Here is a 19,122-nt window from a genome sequence, read left to right on the forward strand (position 1 = left end):
GCCGCCGGCCCCGCGCGGGAATAGCGGTCGGGGGACCGAGACGCGCCCAGCCGCCCCGGGACTGACGCCGCGGACCCAAGGACCCGCCACCCTAAAATGCCTAAAGAACCTGAGACTCGCTAGATGGTTCAAGCCATGGAAATGAGGTCATGTGATGACGACTGATATAGAAAATGCAATGCCGAGCCGCGCTCACCAAGCTGGAAATGCCAGAGCAGTCCTGTGACCAGCAGCCTCACAAAGAAACTGCCTGCCAATTCCTTGGGACCCCGGCCTCCTCCTCACACCATAGTTATTTCTAGATTAGCAAAATATTGCATATGAAAACTTAATTGTGCGTGCAAATGAATTTTGTACTTTTATCAAATGTACCTTTTCCATCTTCAAACTAGAGCTATGTACCATGACTCCAAATTCAGCTCAAATTCAAATTAATTTGAGAGATGAGGTTTTAAAACTGTTAATAAGACTTGGTTAGTAATCATTTCAGAAGTTCTTAAAAAATCTAAAATATTTTAAAATTAAATATTTCTTTTCTTTCTTTTTTTAAAGGTTTATGTATGCATACAAGAACTGGGGTACAGGCCAAAGATGGGGGGGGAGAGGGTGAGGACTCACCAGAGACAGAGTGGGGAGCAGAACAGGTGGATCTGCTGAAACACTGCTGGGGGGAGCAGCGGTGAGACAGCTCCCTGGCTGGGGATTGAACTCTCTGGTGCAGTAGCTGTGGATAGCTTCATAGTGCTGAGACTTAACCCCTTGCACCACCAGAAGGCCCTAAAGGTATATTTCCTACTTATAACATATATGCCTTTTTAAAAAATGAAGATGCATATTTCCAAATAGCATTCCTAAACGTAAAAACCATTACTCTTTTCCTGCTCCTTCTGTTTGGCTCCTTTGCCTGAAAAGTTGTCAGGTAGTATCCACAGAAGACACAGTTGTGACAAAGATATTAAATGTCATTCTTTAAAATGGTTGTGTTTATATATGTCCATGTTACATTTTGTGTCTGCCATCGACATGAGTTTATCATTTTCTTTGTTTCTTCCCTCCCAAACAAAACTGACAGAAGGCAGGGCCCGGCATCAGAGGGGACACAGACGAGCAGACTCAGCCAGCATCCTGTCCCTGATTTCTAGCATCTTATAGATTTTAGAATAAGAACATTAAATAGCAGATTTTTTTTTTTTTAACTTTAGGACACAGATACTTTTAGGGTACTGACTAAATAGCTATTTACTGTGTCTAACCTAATGTCTACCACATGGGTACTCAATAAATGAATTTATTATAATTACATCACACCCAGCTGTTGAAGATGCCACCAGCTCAGAGTGGGGCAATCCAGCAGGCCTTCTTACTGGGGCATGCCCCAAGGGTGGACCCTTTATGAGCAGGCGTTAGTCTGAGTCTTTCTCAGACATACAGCAACCACCGTTTCCTCAATTGGAGCACTCAGCTACATCGTGTATAAACCACGCCACATTTTTCGCCCCCCCCCCCCGGTAAAAATGTAAATCTGGTGCCCTCTTTCAAAGATTTTGTGAAAATCTGCATTTCATAGTTACCCCACATGAGAAAAAACAGCATGTTAGAGCTTTCTTCTGTCAGAATAAACTTGCCTGTGTCCCTTCAGCTCAGTGGACAGCTGTTTGCTCACGTGGGACAAAACCAAACAGTGGCAATAGGTTAATGTGTCGCCTCTCAGGAAGGATGTGCATTTAACATTTTACTAGGAATTTCTGAAGTAGTTATCAAGGACAAGGAACAGGTGGGAATTTCAGTACAATCTGCTCTGAGGAAGGCTGCCCTCAGGGGGTGATCTTTCATGGGAGGTGACAGGCTAAGACCCAGAGTATCTGCTCCCCTCTGAGTTAAAGGTGGCAGGAAAATTGTTTCAAATTAAATACATGAAAAATGACAAAAATGTGAATTCCTTAGAAATGAATAAAGTGTTGTTTTTTGAGTTAAAGTTATCTGTATGGTAACTAGACTCACCTCAGGTTAGAAATGCCTTTAAAAATAGACTAAAAATACAGGAAAAAACATTCTTCTAAACCTTTCTGTTATCATAAATCAGGCATTCTTCACTCAGAGCTTTCCTTCCTGCATTTGTTTCATACATACAATGGACCCCACACAGGAACACATCATTGTTCATATGAAAATGTGTTCCACATCACATGACAAAAGTAACCAATGTCTACAGGAGCACTCGCTTGTTTCCTGGACTAGCTCTTCTCTTATGTACAGTGTGGTGGCCCAGATAGTTTCTGCGACTGGAAAAAATCGTGGAATTTGGAGCCAATCATACTAGATTAGAATCTAATTTCTTTCAGCCACTAAATTTGGTTGTTTAGAAAGCCATTCAAAACAATTAGTTACTGGGTACTTATGTGATGAATACAAGGCAAATTTAGAAAGTGAAACACATTCCTGTATTCACTGCATCATTGTTTACAACAGCCAAAAATGGAAACTGTCTAAGTGCCCACAGGTGGGTATGGACAAAGATTTGGTGGATAGACATAAGGGAATAATTCAGCTATAAAGTAAAATGCAATCTCATCATTGTGACAACATGGGTCGACCTTGAAGGGATTATGCTAAGGGCATAAATCAGATGGAGAAAGAAAATGTCACATGATTTCACATATACATGGAAGATAAAGAAACAAAGCAAATCAACAAACAATGCTGAGCCTCAGACTCTTCAGGTCCGGTAACAGAATGGTGGTTACCAGACAGGAAGTGGAATTAGGGGGCGGGGTGAAGGGGCCAAGGAGTCCGGTGGTGGGTGGGAACTAGGCGTTGGTGCCGATCAGGATGTTGTGTATACAGAGATGCAAGCACAGTTTTATGGCTGAAACTCGGTAGTGTTATAAATCAAAGTTACCACACTCAAAAACCAGTTTGTTTTCTTATTAGTGATATGGAAATGATGAAAATTTTCCCACATAGGACCATCATAATAGATAATCTAAACCTATTTTGTAGACTGTTTTAAAACCATAAAACAGGTGTCTCCCTTGTGGTGCAAGGGGTTAAATCTCAGCACTATGAAGTCTTCAGCAGGAGTTCAAAATCCCTGGCCAGGGAGTGACCCTCGGGTGCAGCAGACCTCTCCTGTCTCCCCGATGTTCCCCTCAGCAATGTATTTCAGTAGATCCACCTGTTCTGCTCCCCACTCTGTCTCTGGTGGGTCTTCTCATACCCCCACACCTCTTCCTACACCCCAGCTCTTGTATGCAAAATAAAACAAACAAACAAAAACCATGAACAGTAGTAGTGATAAGTATATTCCAAATCAGATGAAAAATCATTTTCTGTACTATGGTGGAAAATTATTAGGACAAAATTCTGGAGCTTATAAAATGGGATAAAGATTGTTTCAAAGTAAATTTGCAGTACATAATCAAATTCATGCATAGAGTAAATGACTTCAAATATAAAATGGTAAGTGATACACTGGGCATGGAATTGCAGGAATTGCATTTGGAATGGGCAGTGAGAATTGACTTCCTGAGAAGGCAACGACTGAATATTCTGAGAACCTCACTAAGATACTCGGTTTGGAAAAATATTTTTCAGCTCTTCTGACAATAAAGTTAGAGAAATAAGATACCCTCTCCTCTTCCCTCCCCCTGATAGCCTGACCACTTTCATAATGCTGACACAGTCCCCAGTGAAAAGAGTAAACGTGACCCACATGGAAATTGAGAGCTCAGGAAAAGAAATCCACAGCCAAGTGTCACTTGGCTCACACTCTCAAGGCCTATGACCAGTGAGACCAGGGCTCCCAAGGCGGTCCAAGGCCTTAGCTTATGAAGGCAAAGGAACAAGGAAAAAGACACACTAGACATGCAGAAGATGCTTCTGGCACCATCTGGACATAAGCAGAACAGACAACATGGGGCCATGCATTGCTTTCAATGAAAGTGGCCGAACTGACCTAGATATGAAAGAGCAGATGATTTTCTTAATCAGAAATATTCTCTCTTTTTAAAGAGGACAATCAAAGCAGTAAGGCTTCCAGCACCGGAGTTTCTTGCAACATTAAATACAAGGAGCAGGCCATGGTTGTGTATTAACCATGAGGACCCTGGCCACAGGGGACAGTCACTGGGTCCTGTTCACAATCACGCATCAATTGTGAAGAGGAGGAGATTCATGTGACGGGGTCTTTAAAAAGATCAGCAAAAAGAGCCTGCAAAATGCAAAAAAAGCCCTGGTGGTGCAATGGCTTAAAGCGCAGCACTATGAAGCCCTCCACAGCCGCCGCAGCACCAGCTCGATTCCCAGCCAGGGAGCTGACCCACATGGGGCAACAGACCTCTCTTGTCTCCCTGCTGCTCCCCTCTGCAGTATATTTCAGGAGAGCTACCTGTTCTGCTCTCCACTCTGTCTCTGGTGAATTTTCTCCCCTGCCCAACCCTCTGGCCCATATCCCAGTTCTTATATGCACAAATATATAAATATTTTAAACAAAATGCAAAGGCAGGCAAACAGCCTCCTTGAAAACTGAACACATTAGGCGCTGGACAAGGAGAACCTTTCTCTTTCACGTGCGAGCAACCACGGGGCCTGACGGGATCCACCCTGAGCTTCCCCACAGGCTGTCTCACCTCGTGCCGAGAAATCTGGGCTTGCAGCTCCTGGATGTTGCTGGTGGTCACAGGCTTGTCCTCGATCTCTCTGTGAGCTCCTTCTATCAGCTCCTGCAGCCGCTGCATTTCTTGTTCATATTGTTCATACTGCACCACGGCCTCCTTCGCAACAACACAAGCAAAAACACACGGTCATCTTTCCAGAGGAGGGTCAGCGTAAACCGAGCTGTATGGCCTCTGCCAAGCTTCCCGCTCCCTCCTGGCACTTGGTTTCGGGGACGGATGAGATGTGGGCAACACCTCGAGCAGGAGACAAAGCCTCCATATCATGCAGATATTTCAGCAAAAATATTTTATAAAATGATCAATGGATGCAAAAGAGTGGGGTTATTCAGCCCCTCTTTATTCACATCACCCTGAAGGTGGCAACATATGGGTTGGCACTTGTTGGCAATACATGGGTTGGCACTTGAGGAGAAACTATGAAATCCTAAGCATTTCACTGAGCCAGCTAAGAAATACCGAAAATATACTTGAGACACTCAACTCCACTGGGAACAGGGGAAAAACAGGGAGTGTCATTTTCAGCCTCAGGAATAAACGAAGGGATTGCAGGCTACTGCAGAGTAGGAGGAGAGTTGACCCAAAAATTAGCAATTTAATGGGAGGCAAGTATGCAATTTTTGGAAAAAGCAGCTGAAAGACTAACTCAAAGAGGACATGAGTTAAATCATGTCATTTCTTCCCAGTGATTTTTCTCTTCTTAGGTGAAGAGACTGGGTGGGACACTTGGGTGTATTTCTCAGGCAAGAAAATGCACTAATGCATGGTGAGGAAAAATAGTTAAAAAAACAAAAAACTCTGCAATATAAGCTAAGAGCACAGTCCCCTTAAGAGCTTCCAGATGGTCCTCAGGTGAATGAGGAAAAGTAAAAAAATAGATGACTGATAATCAAATTCATCCTCAGAGGTTGTTCTTTACTAAGGAAGAACTCACTAAAGGATTTCACCACAGGTATTTTTATGGAGATTCCCCCGGGCTGCTGGGGGTGTGTTCATCTTATTTTACATAACCACAGCAACCTGTCACATTCAACACTCTGGATGTGTTTGTTGGCTGCACCCACACCCGGCTAAGAAAAGCAGCGGGTGACTCAGAGCCAAGCCAGCCCCCTTGGGAGGGCAGCGGCGCGTGCCTGCATGACCGTGCACTGCTGGATGGCGGTGTGCTGCAGCCGGCTGGCTTCCTCCTGCAGGCGCAGGGCGGCGTGGCAGAGCGGCAGGCCCGCCACCTCCTCTTCAGGGATCCGGAGCGCGCTCTGGCAGGCCTGCACCGCGTGAACCTTTGGCTTGAGGGATTCCATCTCTGACAACAAGTGCTGAAAGTGCAAGTTCACATTTCAAAATTGTACCTTAAAAGAGTTTACTTCGTGGGCCCTCCCTGGTGGCGCAGCGGGTTAAAGCACAGCACTGAGAATCTAAAGCTGCCTCTGCATGAGTTCGATCCCCGCCCGCCCCGGAGGTGACCACATGGCGCGGCAGACCTCTCCTGACCTGCCCGCTGCTCCCCTCAGCAGTGTACCTCGTCAGTCTACCTGTTCTGCTCCCCGCTCTGTCTCTGGTGAAGCCTCTCACTGCCCCTGAGCCTCTGGCCTGCACCCCAGTTCTGTATGCACAAATAAATAAATCTTTAAAAAAATAGCTTACTTTGTAAGCAAAAGGCATTTAAGAAAGAAGAGCTCTTGCTATTCGGGACAACTAGATGGAACTGGAGGGGGGTAGATGAAGAAGGAAGGCTGCGGAGAACCGCGAATGCAGGATAATTTTACTCGTGCAGAGAGTATAAAGACAAACCCAGGCAAACCTGGGGAAGAACTGAGGTTTCCACAAGGGGAGGGGAGGAGAGGGGACGGGCAAGGGGTTGGGGGGGAGGGGCCAACCTACCCTGGTGGAGGGTAGTGGGGGCTTCCGTGGTCATGTGGCACCATAACACACATCACAGAGATGTGAACCTGCACCCCTAAAATACTGGGTTGTATTGCAAAGTTACCTTAGTAGACATAACTTAAAAACAATTTCAATGGTAAACATTTAAGTGATAGCTTAGAAATTAGACATTTTCCATAAAAGATTAAAATAACGTCTAAAGGGCTAAGATGATAACGGATTTTAGAAATCACTTTTCCTAACTAGCCTCTTTGTTAAAATATGGGTCCAGGGTCCTCCCTGGTGAGGCAGCGGGCTAAAGCACAGCACTAAGAAGCTAAAGCCACTTCAGCATGAGTTTGAACCCAGCCCACCCGCCCAGAGATGACCCACATGGTCCTGCAGACCTCTCCTGACCCACCCGCTGCTCCCCTCAGCAGTGTACTATGTTGATTTGCCTGTTCTGCTCCCCACTCTGTCTCTGGTGAATCCTCTCACAGCCCCTGCACCTCTGGCCTGTACCCCATATCTGTAAGCATAAATAAATAAATCTTAAAAAAAAAAAATGAGTCCCCCTGTCTGTCTTGAACTTCTATTTACCTGCCGGTGAGAAAGTTGCTCCTTGAGACTCAAGCATCCAACTTCTGGAGAAGTCAGAGTGGTTTGGGCTTGCTTTAAAGCAGCTTGTAAATTTTTCAGCTCGGTTTCAAATTTTTTCATATCCTGGCAAGTCAAAGCAAGATGAATGTCAATATGTTAAGGGGAAGGATGTCTTAAAGGAACTCTGCAGAGTTTTGTGGAACCCACCCCCTACCCCAGCTTTCTGGGTTCCAACCCCCTACTCCAGTGATTGGAAACTACAACTCCCAGCAGCACCAGGGAGAGAACTGCGAGGACCCAAGGGCGGAGCTAGCAAGCATTCTGGGGCATTGGGGGATAAATAGGGCGCCATTACCCAACGCTCTCTCACTCAGGCAATGGCTCTCTGGACCCAGTGACTGGGTGCTATTAATTAGTTTGTTACCAGAGCTCCAAGACAGCTGAGCTGGTAAGATATTCTAGTCGCCTTGTATCTCTTTCTTTCCCTGGGTTGTTTCCTTTTCTTTTCCCCTTTTATAAATAAACCCATTATTGACCCTTTTGTGTGCGCCTGCTGTACAACTGAATTTTAGGTGCACGGGTGAGGCCTCACAAACAGGCGGCCCAGTTCACACTGGGGTGCCCTGTGACAAATAAATGACACTTGTGGCCCAAAGTCATGGCTGATGACAGACAGAGGCAGGAGCCAGCTCGGCACCACCGGGATTTGTTTTAACAACACACAGGCTTTTCCAATTAAATTGTTTTTTAATTGTTTCACCTTGGCAGCATCATGGAGATTCTGCAAACGAGTTTTGATCATCTGCCGCAGCTCCTCGGTCTCCCGCCCCAGTTCTGTCACTTGCTGAGACATTTTTTCTGTGCAGTACACACTGCCGAGGCATTGCAGTTTCTCAGTCATTGCTTCCAGGTCACTGTGAATGTCTTCAGATTCTTCCAGCATGGTCTAAAATGAATTGTCAATATTCATGACATTTGACAGGAAGGGAGAGAGGGGTGTAACTACCATGTGTGTGGAGTAACTGCAAATGTCATGTGCAGTTAGTTCCTGAGGGTCTAATGGCATTGAACTTCCACATTCCTGGCGCTCTCCACCTTCTGTGATCCCCACTTCACAGGAAAAGAAGCTGAGATAAGAATAAACAATTTACAGGGGCCACAGGCCACCACCTGGGTTGAGTTGCAAACAAGCCTCACACTGTCCACAACCTGTAGGGTAGTGAAAATCTGCACCCCAAATCTGTCTTTGGCAAAAGGCTGATTTCATGGGAGGGACTCTGAAGGCTGGGTGGAAACTGCTTTGATATTTATCTGTAAACTCCTCTTTGTAAGGGCCTCTCCCAGGAAGAGCTAATCTCCTCATCTATTTTCAAAGAAGACAGGCAGAACTGAAACCTATTTTCTTGATAGACTCCCTAAATTTTCCTTTCCTTCCCCCAACCCACCTTCCCCTAGCTAGTTAAGATAGGGTCTGAAGCCAAGCAGGTAAGTCACTTCGTTTTGCTGGGTCCTTCCCTTGGATACAGGAAGTACACATGTTATTATTAAACTTCTGCTTTGGTGTTTTTCTCTTTTCAGTCTGTCTGTAGCTTGTATGACTATTTGCCAGCCTGGAAGATCTCTGAGGGGTACAGGATGATTTACTCTGTGCCGCCACACACCTCATCATCCCCTGGCCATGCTCCAACATGTGGTGACCACTGCTTCCCTGATTTGAGTAAGCGATGCTTTCTAGTCTCATAATGTGTACTTGTAACCTAAGAGCATACTGACCTAGGAAATGGAAATATAACAAGCGTGTGACAAATAAAGCCTTCCACCACTGGCTTTCTGTGACACAAGGGAAGAGAAGCTACTTGGGATACCAAGAAGAAGAAAAACAGCCCTGGTCATTCGGGAAAATGCCATCTATCGGGACAAATGAAAGTGGACATGGATAGATGAGTCTACTATGCTATGAGTGAAAAGCAGAATGGAAGAGAAGGCTGAGGGATGCAGAAGTGAGACAGGCTAGGAAGTCAGAGTAAGGCTCCGTGGAAGAGACAGAGGATGTTTGCTCTTGGGCAGCTGGTGAGGAAGAGGAACAGCATAAACCAAGGCACAGAGGTGGGTGAGCTTAGAGAATGGGATATGGGATTGGTAAAGAGGCAACAGGCCCTTAGCTTTAAAAATAAAGCACATGGTTGTCTTCCCATGAACATTTTATACTGGAAAAGACTGGAAGGAAAAGAAAGATATTCCATAATCCCATACCTCAAAAATATCACTTAGTAACAGGTCATGTTTGGGTTTATTAGTGTGTGTGCAGTAGCATACCTCCAATTTTCTGTCTTTTCCCCCTGACATTAGAATAGATGCATTTTCTATCTGTGTCCTGTTCTTGATAAACTCAGGCTGCTTTAATTCCCAGGTAGACACAGAACCCTATGAAGAAGTGTTTACAGGCTGAGTAATTCCTGAGTGTCTGTGTGAGACCATCACCAGTGCCTGACTCTGTCTTTCCGGGCCCTTCCACACACACACAACCACCCAACCCCACAGAACCCTGGGAATCAGCCCTGGCTCCCCCCCATCTCACCTGCACCCAACAGTCTCCAAGCCTGCAACGGTAGTTCAAGCCTCCCCTTGATTCCGTCTTCTCTCAGCCTGACCAGAAAGGTCCTGCTGCTTCCTCCTGGGTCTGAAACTGCCTCCTGTGCCAATCAGTTTACCGTCTTACCTTCATCACGCTGGTTTCCAATGGCTGACCCTGTCCTTTCTTCAACACAAGCCTGAGCTGGCCATCTGCCTGCAGAATGTTTGTCAAGGACTTCAGGGTGACGTTTAGGATAAAGTCCAAGTCCTTAGTCGGCTTTCAAGTTTAGTCTTTCTTATCTCTCTCTTCTTATCTCTTCGGCCTCTTTCCAGCTCTCCTCCAAATCTCCCCACCTCCCTGCAAAACACCTCCCTGCAAACTCCCGTGCTCTAACTAATGGGATAGCTTTTGTCTAAAACACATTCACAACAAGTAGGCTGTGTATTTTTAGGAAGTGGCCCCAAAACACATTTTCCTAAGGTTTCCCCCAACCTTCCTCCACAGCAGTGGCAGTCAAACTGGGCCTCATTCTGGAATCTTAGGTGCTTAGGTCCTTCTGCTGGGTAAAGCCTGCTCTTCCCACACTACACTTTCTGCAATTGTCTAGATCCGATTTTCTGTCCCTTTACTTATCAACTCCCTGAGGCAGGATCAGGGAATATTCAGTGCATTCCAAATGCCTAGCATTCCCAACTTTAGAAAGTATAAATGCTTGTTGGACAAATAAATGGAATGAGAGCTGGAACTGTTTTTACAAAATGGTCATTGAAGGAATCCACTATCTATAAGACATCCAAAAATTTATTCAGGAAAGTTATTTGAAATTCCACTGTTATTAATACTGCATAAAAGATTTCTACATGTAGGTGTAATTTTGATATTCATGATAAATTTTGCGAACCATTTTGCAAATTTTACCAAGTTACCATCAATGATTGAGAGTTCACACCCCTTTGAATGTTACTTGTTTAAATGGGATTTACTTGATAGTTAAAATACTCTTTTTTAAATTTACATTTTCTAGGCTTCTAAGGAGATTAAATATGTTTTTCAATGTTTATAACCCATTGTCACTTATGTCTTCTCTGTTAGGTCTTGTCTGGATAATACTGAGCCAGAAGCAACACTGGAGCTGTTTAAGAATGACTTCCTGAGAGAAGTGTGCAAGATTGGTAAAGGAGGAAAGATTTGAGATTCAGGAAGACCAGTGAGGAGCCTGGGAGGCATTTCAGTAAACAGAAAATGAAGCTTTGATCAGTAACCCTGTCTACTAACATGGAAATGGATAATTTAGAAGATGGGAGTGTACACAAATCACAATAAAATAAATCTAAAATACTTGAGCATAGCCATGCAGCTAGAAGAAAAGTCACACTATATTTTGATTGCAAGATAACTGGAATATTTGGAGCTCTGCATCTAATTCAAGACTAAATGATAGAAGGATGACATAATTTCCTGGATGACCTGACCGACATTGAACTTCAGAGGAAATGCAGTAATGAGGCCAGTGTGTGGTGGGGACAAAGGGCTGGTTCTCATGGCAGGTGAACTGTGCAAAGCCAGACCATGGAGAGTGAGTGGAAGGTGAGGTAGGAGGAAGCTTGAGAGCTTGTGCTGGCACCTGCCTGCCAGGTAATATGCTTTGCTATTTACACTACATTCACCCACTTGATCCTTGTAATCCATTCTGCAATATAAATACGGTTTCCGTTGCCATGTCCTTAATGAGAAGAATGAATTGAGAGAAGCAAATTAAGTTGCCCCTAATCACAGCACTAAATGGCTGAGCTTGGTTTCCCATGAGTCTGGGTTTATAACATATCATCTTTCTGTAAGTCACTATTCTCCCTGTCCCCACATGAGTTTCAAGGAAGTAGAAAGAAAACAAACAAACAAAAAAAAGTAAAACTGATTTGGTCCTTAGAGAAAGAAGGTCTAGGGGAGATAAGGATATTAGGGGGAGAGGGTCCGATGAAATCTCTGGTAGCTGCTTTCTTTCAGATCACCCCACGAGTCGTTATGGTGACCTTGGCTTTCTTTTTACCTGGCATCCACCAGAATTTGACATCGTGGTCAGCTGAACTTTCTGTCAGTCTAGCCAGTTAACCTAAACTGCTCTCTTGGTTCCTTTGAAAGCCATATTCTTCAAAGTTACCTGATGTGAAGTATATTGTTCCCGAAGTTGGCTTGCAGAATTCCAAGCAATCTTGCCATGTACCAAGACTTTCGCTTTCTCCATCCACTTTAGAATTAACTCAAGCATTTCATTGTAATCTTCTAAATGTGATGCCGCCTGAAAAATATTCTACTTCAGTTAAAGCAATCTGCCTTTTTTGAGTCAGAAATTAGTTTTCTACCTCTCTCTGTCGCTACAATAATCCTAGCAGTTGGTTGATATAATATCTAATATTTAAGGTATCATGAAAAATAATTTTCTTGCTGAAAATCAGTCAAAGACTTGCCAGTTATTTTAGGATGAAGACCAAACACTTCGGTATCATGTAATTTGTTTCATTGAAGTAATAATTACGTTATAACATTCTATTATGTTACAGGGATGTATCATTGAGAATCCACATATGTGTATACTCTATTAATTCAAGTTCTTAATATATTTGAACAATCTATCTTTTCAACAATCTCTATTCTTACTGCTTGTTCCTCATCTAACTCCCCCCTCTCTCTCCCTCCTTATGCTGAACCCATTGAGTAGGGAAGCAGTAGGTTGAGGTAATTGCAAGTCAGGTTTTAAGATTTTTAAATAGCTTGTCCCTGATCACAGAAAAAAAAACCAAAAAAACAATTTGCAAAATGTTCTGAAGACTTTGCAGCTTGAACCTGCTCAATCTATACAAGTTTTAATGTGTATGTGTTTATATATACAATTATTTATCTATTGATACTATTTATTCTTTGTATATGTAACATATATAAATAGAAATGTATATGTAAAACTTTCTTTAAAACACTTGAATTTACCCCAAACTGACTGACTTATCCTAGTAGGGATAATTATTCATTTCACAACATCCTTCTCCAGTTTACAAAATATTCATTCCAAAATCCATTTGCATGACTCTATTTGTGAATGAATTTATAGCACGTTTTACATAAAAAGAGAGGCAGGTTTGTGTGTCAGTCTTAAGAACACAGGTGTGATTTGAGATCAGATACATTTAAATTATTTTTGTCCTTGTAAATAGTATTGATTCAATTATTTTCAAAAGACCAAAGCAGAACGTTGACGTTCAGCCTTCGAGGAGTTTGGCTACAGCCTTGACAACGTACCTGACTGAGATTGGCGTGCCGGCTCTCGGCCTGTCGAATGGTCTGCTGGTGCAGCTCCGCCACCTTTCCTATCTTCTTGGCCAGAGGCTTGCCCAGCTGGCCATTCTGCTCCGAGAACTTCTGCACTGCTTCATGGAGCTTCATTAACTTTGCATTGCAGTCATCTAGCTCCCCTCCCAGCACCTGCATGGCCGTCAACAAAATAGAGCTCCAGTGTAATTTTTCAGACTTTCCAAGATCGGCAGAGTGATACTTTAAACGATTTTTGTAAAAGCTAAATATTATAAAGAGCAATTCTACAGTGACCAGGTCACTTCGGCTTCTTCAGTTGGAAAGGCAGAACGGGATGTTTTGTAATGCTGGTGATCATTTCCTGGGGTTGATCAACAGCTAATATTTTCCTTCTTCCACACCCAAAAGGGATTAGTCACTTCACTCATCACTGAGCGAGACCTCAGATGTAATCACCAAGAACATCCTTTATTTTGGAATTTATAAACTTGTATTCCTAAATCACTATTAAGTCTTTTGATTAAGTCCATCCCTTCTTACCCACCCATGCTTGTATATTTATTAATATAGTTCAATGTTGATGAGAAATTCATGGTGGGAAATAGATTCAGATTATGATTACTTATAACACTCCCCTCCTGTGTGCTTTTATCTGGTTTTAGTAAAGCTTGATAATTAAGAAAACTTTCTTCCCGGTACTCCCAAGCTATCAATAACTCTGAAAATATTGAATTCATTTAGTTGCTCCCCTCTGTTTCTGCCTCTTTTGCCTTACCTTTTGCTCAGCTTTTGCTTGAGCTAAATTATCAGTCTTTGCTCTCAGCTTAGTTAGAATAGTTGTGAGGTCTTTGGCTATCGTCTGAATTTGCCGGTTGAAGTCTTGGCTCATGATCTTGCTCTGCTCAACTTCTTTTACTTTGTCCTGGATCTAAATAATCATGAAAATAGCAAAATCGGTCAAAAACCAAGAATAACCTTGGATAATGGATGCTAAATACGTCATCTTGACATATTGTCATCTGTATTGACATTGTAATGATCTTGGCAGATGGAAAGGTGGAGCAATAGAGATAGACAAAAGACTCACAAAAAGGTAACAGATAGGAACCTGGTATGTGGAGAGAGCTCAGGCTAAACTAATTACAAGTGGCCCTGTAAGATACCTTTGAAAAGGCACCAAAGTTGAAGCAACTGAAGATGTTCGTTAATGCCATGCCCGAGGTTTTGAAGCCTTCGCTAGAATTTCCTAAGAGAAGCAAGGGACTCTCATCCTAGGAAGTGGCTGGATTCTTAGAACTCTCCAGACCTGGTCCCACCAACTCTTCATAGCCAGTCTCCCAAACTTTGCCAAGAGGTTTGTTACCTTCTCCCTTTTTGTTGCCAATTTAATTGTATGCTTATATTATTGTATTGAGGATTCTCACCACTAAATTTATGTTGGGACTTGAATCATGAGTAAAAACTTCCCTCTTCAAGGAAGCTATTACTCTAGAGATCCCAAATTGAAAAAAACAGATGTTCACGAGGTTCCCTTTCTCCAAATATCTTCGCCTATGTTTATCTTGCTGAAATACAACCTCTACTACAAGTGTGCCTCGCCGATTCTGGATAATCAATGAATATTTGCTGAACACATGAAATAAATCTTAGTTCTTTTGTTTCTTTAAGGCATATTTGTTAAAGGTGAGGAGAAGCTGGGATGTTTCCTTTAATTTATGACATTATTTTGCACATTGCTGATTATCTGAATTTTCATACATACAGAAAGAGCTCTAATGTAAAATTCCTTTATGCTGGTTTTTCACTCTGTTTCCATTAAGGTCTGATTGTAGGAATCAGGAACTTTCAAACAAGGGTATTAAGCCCTCGAAAGAAGTGATGACCCCTTGGGCATAATTTTACCTGGTCATGGGTAGTTCCTAAGTCCAAGGCCACTTCTGCTAACTGAAGGGAAAGGTCTGAAGGTAAAATGGTACCAAGACCAAAGTACTTATTCTTCTGTTCTTCAGCCATTTTCTCAATGTTCTGTCGGTGACTTGTGACTTCTGTTAGGAGACTCTGAAGATAAATAATCAGAAACTTCTGAGTGCCTGAGAAGAATTTGATTTTTATGGGTAGAGAGATGAGACTGTAATATTCATCAATCTGTGATTAAGTGTGGAGTTAGAGAAACCCCTTCATAAAACACAAACTAAATTAAAATTATAAATTTAGTCTCTGAATAAGAAATATGTCTATCTTATAAAGAACTAAAGGAAATCCTATGAATCCTAAAAATCTATTGTAGGACATGACAATTTTGACAAATTTTAATTCAGTATTTCATTAGATATAAACAAATGTGTCTGGTTAAAACCAGGATTCTTTTGTTTTCAAATAGTGGGTGTAGAGAATGAGGAGAGTTTGGTACCTTAAATTCCTTAAGTTGAGCATCTATTTCTATTGTTGGATTCACCAAATACTCCTTCGTTTCCCGAACCCACGATTTCACAGAGTTGATTTGCGTTTCCACCACCTCTCGCTCTTTCAGCTCCTGCTTGACGGCCTTCCCACTGCTCTTCACCTTCTCCTGCATGCTGCAGAGCAGGGAAAGGAGGAAGCAGACGTGGGTCAATGAAAGCAAAATAAGATTAACCTTCTACCTCTTTTTTTTTTTCTGAAGGTTCATTTATTTATTCATGCACACAAGAACTGGGGTGCAGGCCAGAGGTGTGGGGTGTGAGAAGATTCACCAGAGACAGAGTGGGGAGCAGAACAGACAGATCTAGTGAAATACACTGCTGAGGGGAGTAGTGGGCAAGACAGGAGAGGTCTGCTGTGCCATGTGGGTCACCTCCCTGGCCTGGGATCGAACTCATGCTTCAGTGGCTGGAGACAGCCTCACTGTGCTGTGCCCTAACCCACTGCACCATCAGGGAGGGCTCTAACCTTCTGTTTCTAAGTTCATTATGTGTAAATGGCTATTATTCATTGGTCTTGGGTTTCACCCTTGCTAATCGCTCTGCCATCTATATAGTTTACCCAGTGAGTTACTGAGTTTACCAAAACTCAGTTCTAAGGAGCTCTCAATGTTAGACCTTTCCAGCTTCATTTCTCAAGCACCTCCCCATCTCCCACCAGTTCCCTGAAGTGACAGGCTTCCTCCCAAGTTTTGTTAGAAGCCAGTCCAGTTTGCAAAACTCTCCTCCCACCCCACTGCATGGCTCAGGCCTACTCCATTATCAGCTGGGATATTCCTTCTGGATGGAACCTGTTTTAATTCCTCTCCTACGTGAGTTGTCTCTGCTTTGGACTCCTTTAGCATGGCCAGCACCCCCTACCTGACTGACTTCCTCCCCGAACAGCCCAGACCTTAGGAATACACATGCCCTGCTGGGTCACGATCAGTTTAGTGACAGGGATGAGAGCAGCTGTGTCATTACTTTAGGCACTGAGCCTGCATTGCCGTGATTTTCTGCAGGCTTGGTGGCTCTTCTCCTGGGGTCTGGGGGGCCCCGTCCCGAAGGATGCTCAGTGCCTGCTGCCGCAGCATGCCCAGAGCTGACTGTTGATGCTCCAGCTCCAGCATGAATGTGTCATGATAGTCGAGAAGAGTTGAAAGCTCTGCTTTTGCGGCTTTCTCTGTTGAACTTCCTGGAAATTTGTCTTGCAGCTGATCCATCATTTCGTTAGCTTTTTTAACCTGATGACAAATGAACAGATTATGAAATTCAACAAATAAAATTAGAAAATAAGGCAGTCCCTGTACATCTTGCATTTGACACGAATGCATCAAAGTGTGTTAAAGACGATGGTGTGGACGCCAAGATCAGTGAACTAAAACGGGAACAATCTCCTCAACACGTGGGAAAGGTTACCTCCCTACGTGTAGGTTCCATAACACAGAAAAAGCTTGTTTTATTTCAAAGACAAATAAACTCTAACCAGGGGGCGCCCAAGCCTCACATCTCTTAGACTTGCAGTTTCCCCACACCCCAAACAAGACCAAACAAAAGAGTGCTCTCTTTCCTCCCCCACAGCCAAATTTCCCCATGAGGCCAACGAACCAGAGGGCTCCAATCCCTTTGTGGGTGCCAAATCTGTGGCAGGGCAGGGAAAGGGGCACCCCAGAACCCCCAGGCAGGCCAGCTCTAAACCAGTTCCACTGACTACAGCCCCAAGACTAAACAGGGAAGACCTTTTCTGGGGAGGAGAGAGCAAGACGATGGGTGTGCGTGATACAGAAGAGACAGACTATAGACCTTCTCCAGCAACCGCCCAAAGTCTTCCATCCCCTCGTGGGGAAAAGCCCACTCCAAAGTGATGGGCCGGGAAACCCACCACAGTCTAAAGCATGTCCAGACATGCCCAGCAAAGCCCAGGAGGAAAAGAGCAAAAAATAATTAAATAAATAAATAAGTAAAATAAAGGGAGGCATGGGTTAAAAGATCCTCCCTACTTAAAGAATGGGAGGATTAAAACGAGGATTTGGGCAGGAAATGAACCTGCGTTTCATTTCATGGCAAAGAAAAGTGTTCTGTACATCAGAAAGTTTCACTGGTTGCCTAGCCAGTGGGCAAAACCTAACCTCCTCTCAAAACTGAGTTGCTATGTAAAGCAATTAAAATGTCACCTCATTAAAACAACTGACCCTGACTCGGGACTAAGCTGAACATTGCGTTTTGTATTTTGCCTAATGATTTGGTTTTCCTGCTCCTGAGACACAGGAGGCTTTTACTGGTGCATAGCCAGCTTCAGAAGGAAACACGCTGCTTCTCTAAGTACACAGAAGCAGAGGGAAACAAAAGACAGCACATCCCAGAGCAAACCACCTTCTGGGTAAGGCTCCTCCACTCCTCCACTGCGTCTTCCAGTATCTTCTCCTGGTCCTGGGCCACCGCACGGAGACGTGCCCAGCGCTGCCACACGCTCGTCATCGACCTGCTGATGGTTGCCTTGCTGGCATCGTTGCCAGTTTTTTCCAGTTGCGAAGCTTTATCTTCTAGGACCACAATTTTCTCATGGAAAGAGTTAACAATCGGCACTAATGCCTGGATGGAGTAAGGGGAACAGAGATAAGGGGGAAAGACTGAGCGCTCAACGTTCTATGCATCTTGGTGCAGCCCTGTGTGACCTGCAAAACAAATGTTTCTCTACAACTTTATTTTCCTCTGGCATCCTACTTGTCTTTTTTTTTTTTTTTTAAAGATTTATTTATTTTTGCATAGAACAATTGGAGTATGGACCAGAGGTGTGAGGGGTGGGAGGATTCACCAGAGACAGAGTGGGGAGCAGAAGAGGTGGATCGACTGCAACCCACTGCTGAGGGGAGCAGCAGGGAGACATGTGGGTCAGCTCCCTGGCAGGGGATTGAGCTCAAGCCACATAGGTAGTAGTGCTGAGGTTTACCGCCTAGGCCACCAGGGAGGGCCCTGGTCTCTTAGTTTTTATACTGAATTCTTAAATGGAAATTTTAAGGAGGTGAATACGTATTTAAAATGTTTCATTTGCTCCTCACCATGATATTGTTCCTTGTTAAGAAGCAACAAGTTACAGTGATAATATACACAGTAAAAAATACAGGTGGACTGAATTTGATACTGACGTATATTATATTTGACATAGTAGAGCTATGGCACATGAGGGAGGCTCAGTGATTACTTTCTGAATTTTATTTGAATTAATCTAAGTTAACACAAGAAAGAATATTAAAATTACTTCGTATCACACCTTACCAGAAGCAAGTCGCTAAGAATGTCACTTTTGAAACCCAGGGATGCCTGGCCACTGGGAGTCACCAAAATGTGAAGCATTATGTGAAAATTGCTACAAAATGCACCCTCATATTTAAGGAGCCTAAGTACAAAGGAAGACCTGATGAGCTCTTTCTGGAGCTCATATTTCCAAGACCTCTTGTACTTATAATTAAGTATAGTAAAGGATATTAAAAAGAAAATGGCCATAACCCAACTAACCTTGTGTTCTGACAACTTTTCTTCTGCTTCGTGACTGGAAGAAGTCCTCAATAAGGAAAACTCTGACAATCTCTTTTCAGCATCATTCATCAGTTCAATGACCTCCTCCCTCGCCTGCTGGTATTCCTGCCACTGAGATGCACATCTTGGAAAA

General features: G+C 43.5%; 1 protein-coding gene across 1 annotated transcript in view; it reads right to left on the reverse strand.

Moving 5' to 3' along the window:
• The window catches only part of SYNE1 (spectrin repeat containing, nuclear envelope 1), a 424,261-nt gene that overhangs the window by 152,612 nt on the left and 252,527 nt on the right, over positions 1-19,122 (reverse strand). Inside the window, exons 76-87 of the mRNA XM_012735121.1 lie at positions 18,969-19,113; positions 17,826-18,044; positions 16,437-16,696; positions 15,425-15,590; positions 14,917-15,072; positions 13,790-13,942; positions 13,003-13,185; positions 11,870-12,007; positions 7,897-8,082; positions 7,137-7,259; positions 5,807-5,989; positions 4,629-4,772 (exon numbers count right to left, since the gene is read on the reverse strand). Of these exons, the coding sequence (XP_012590575.1) occupies positions 4,629-4,772; positions 5,807-5,989; positions 7,137-7,259; positions 7,897-8,082; positions 11,870-12,007; positions 13,003-13,185; positions 13,790-13,942; positions 14,917-15,072; positions 15,425-15,590; positions 16,437-16,696; positions 17,826-18,044; positions 18,969-19,113 (2,056 nt within the window). The remainder of the gene's footprint in view (positions 1-4,628; positions 4,773-5,806; positions 5,990-7,136; positions 7,260-7,896; positions 8,083-11,869; positions 12,008-13,002; positions 13,186-13,789; positions 13,943-14,916; positions 15,073-15,424; positions 15,591-16,436; positions 16,697-17,825; positions 18,045-18,968; positions 19,114-19,122) is intronic.

This window comes from Condylura cristata, unplaced genomic scaffold, assembly GCF_000260355.1.
Source record: "Condylura cristata isolate star-nosed mole 26May11 unplaced genomic scaffold, ConCri1.0 scaffold00001, whole genome shotgun sequence".
Taxonomy (NCBI): Eukaryota; Metazoa; Chordata; class Mammalia; order Eulipotyphla; family Talpidae; genus Condylura; species Condylura cristata.